Source organism: Otolemur garnettii, unplaced genomic scaffold, assembly GCF_000181295.1.
Source record: "Otolemur garnettii isolate 467f Iridium unplaced genomic scaffold, OtoGar3 scaffold00029, whole genome shotgun sequence".
In the NCBI taxonomy this organism is placed as follows: domain Eukaryota; kingdom Metazoa; phylum Chordata; class Mammalia; order Primates; family Galagidae; genus Otolemur; species Otolemur garnettii.
The window spans coordinates 17,517,782-17,519,219 of NW_003852424.1; the positions used below are offsets into that span (position 1 = coordinate 17,517,782).

General features: G+C 53.2%; 1 protein-coding gene across 4 annotated transcripts in view; it reads right to left on the bottom strand.

Moving 5' to 3' along the window:
- The window catches only part of PLIN3 (perilipin 3), a 37,010-nt gene that overhangs the window by 18,912 nt on the left and 16,660 nt on the right, over nucleotides 1–1,438 (bottom strand). For all 4 annotated transcript variants that reach the window (XM_023512556.1, XM_012804488.2, XM_023512557.1 and 1 more), the window contains exon 5: nucleotides 910–1,207. In XM_023512556.1, the coding sequence (XP_023368324.1) occupies nucleotides 910–1,207 (298 nt within the window). The remainder of the gene's footprint in view (nucleotides 1–909; nucleotides 1,208–1,438) is intronic.

A 1,438-nucleotide genomic window follows, 5' to 3' on the forward strand; every position in this document is an offset into this window, starting at 1 on the left:
AAAAAAAAAAAAAAAAAAGAATGCCAGTGCAAAGGTCATGGGGCAGAAGTAAGGCAGTGTGGCCAGAATGGAATGAATGAATGAGGGGAGGTGGATGAGATGCCAGGGAGCATTGTAGGTTGCTGGGAGGTCTTGAGTTTTTACCAAGTCTGACAAGAAGAGCGTTCCAAGCACTAGTAAGGCTCCAATGCAGGACCATGCCTGGCATGTTGGCAACATAGTGAAGAGACCCATTTGACTGGAGCACAGTAGGAAGAGGAGAAAAAGAGGAGGGGAGAGAAAGGAGGGGATGGGATAGGTGGTGTAGGGCTTGGTGGGCTCCAGGGAGGACTTCACCTTTGACCAGCCCCTAAGGAAGGCGGGAGCCATGGAGGGCTGTGAGCAGAGGAGGGACAGGCTCTGACTCAGGTGCTCACTGGCGCCCTCATGTGGCTACTGCAGGGAAGACAGCCTGTGGGGCACCAGGGCACAAGCCTGAGGGTACAAGGGACTGGACCAGAGGTGGCAGGAATAGAAAGGTCAGTGAGTGGTTGGGCATGGTGGCTCATGCCTGTAATCCTAGCACTCTGGGAGGCCAAGGTGTGTAGACTGTCTGAACTCACAGGTTGGAGACCAGCCTGAGAAAGAGCTAGAGCTGGTTTCTAAAAATAGCTGGGCATTGTGGCGGGCACCTGTAGCCCAGCTACTCAGGAGGCTAAGATAAGAGAATCGCTTGAGACCAAGAGTTTGAGGTTGCTGTGGGATGTGGTGCCACGGCACTCTACCAAGGACGACAAGTGAGACACTGTCTCAAAAAAAAAAAAGAAAAGAAAAAAGAAAGGTCAGTAAGTGACTGACCCCAGGAGGCCAAGAGAGGTCCCAAATCAGGAAGTCCAGGGAGGGTTCCTGACATCTGCAGGCTATACTCACCCAGCTCAGCATCCGTCATGGGCAGATGGTTGTCCACCCACTCTTCTGACTTGCCCAGCACCGTGTTGACCCCACTCAACACCATCTGGCCCACACTGGAACCCATGATGGAGTGGACACCGCTGGTCACCACAGACTTGGTCCTGTCCACACCACTCTGCACAGCACCTCGGGTCATGTCCACTGCCTCTGTCATTCGAGTGGCTACTGTGTCTTTGGCGCTGGACACCGTGTTGGACATCATCTCTTGGGCCCCCAATACCTTGGATGACACAAGTTCCTTGGTATCTGCTAGGACCTAAGAGATTGGACAGTATCAGAATCTCCATCCTCTGCTGTACTTGGGCACCCCCTCCCTTGTACCCCAACTTCCAAGAAGGCTGAAAGGGGGACTGACTCTTGGGTGACTTAGTCTGGAATTTTGGTCATGACTTTTTTTTTTGAGACAGAGCCTCAAGCTGTCCCCCTGGGCAGAGTGCCGTGGCATTACAGCTCACAGCAACCTCCAACTCCTGGGCTCAAGCGAGTC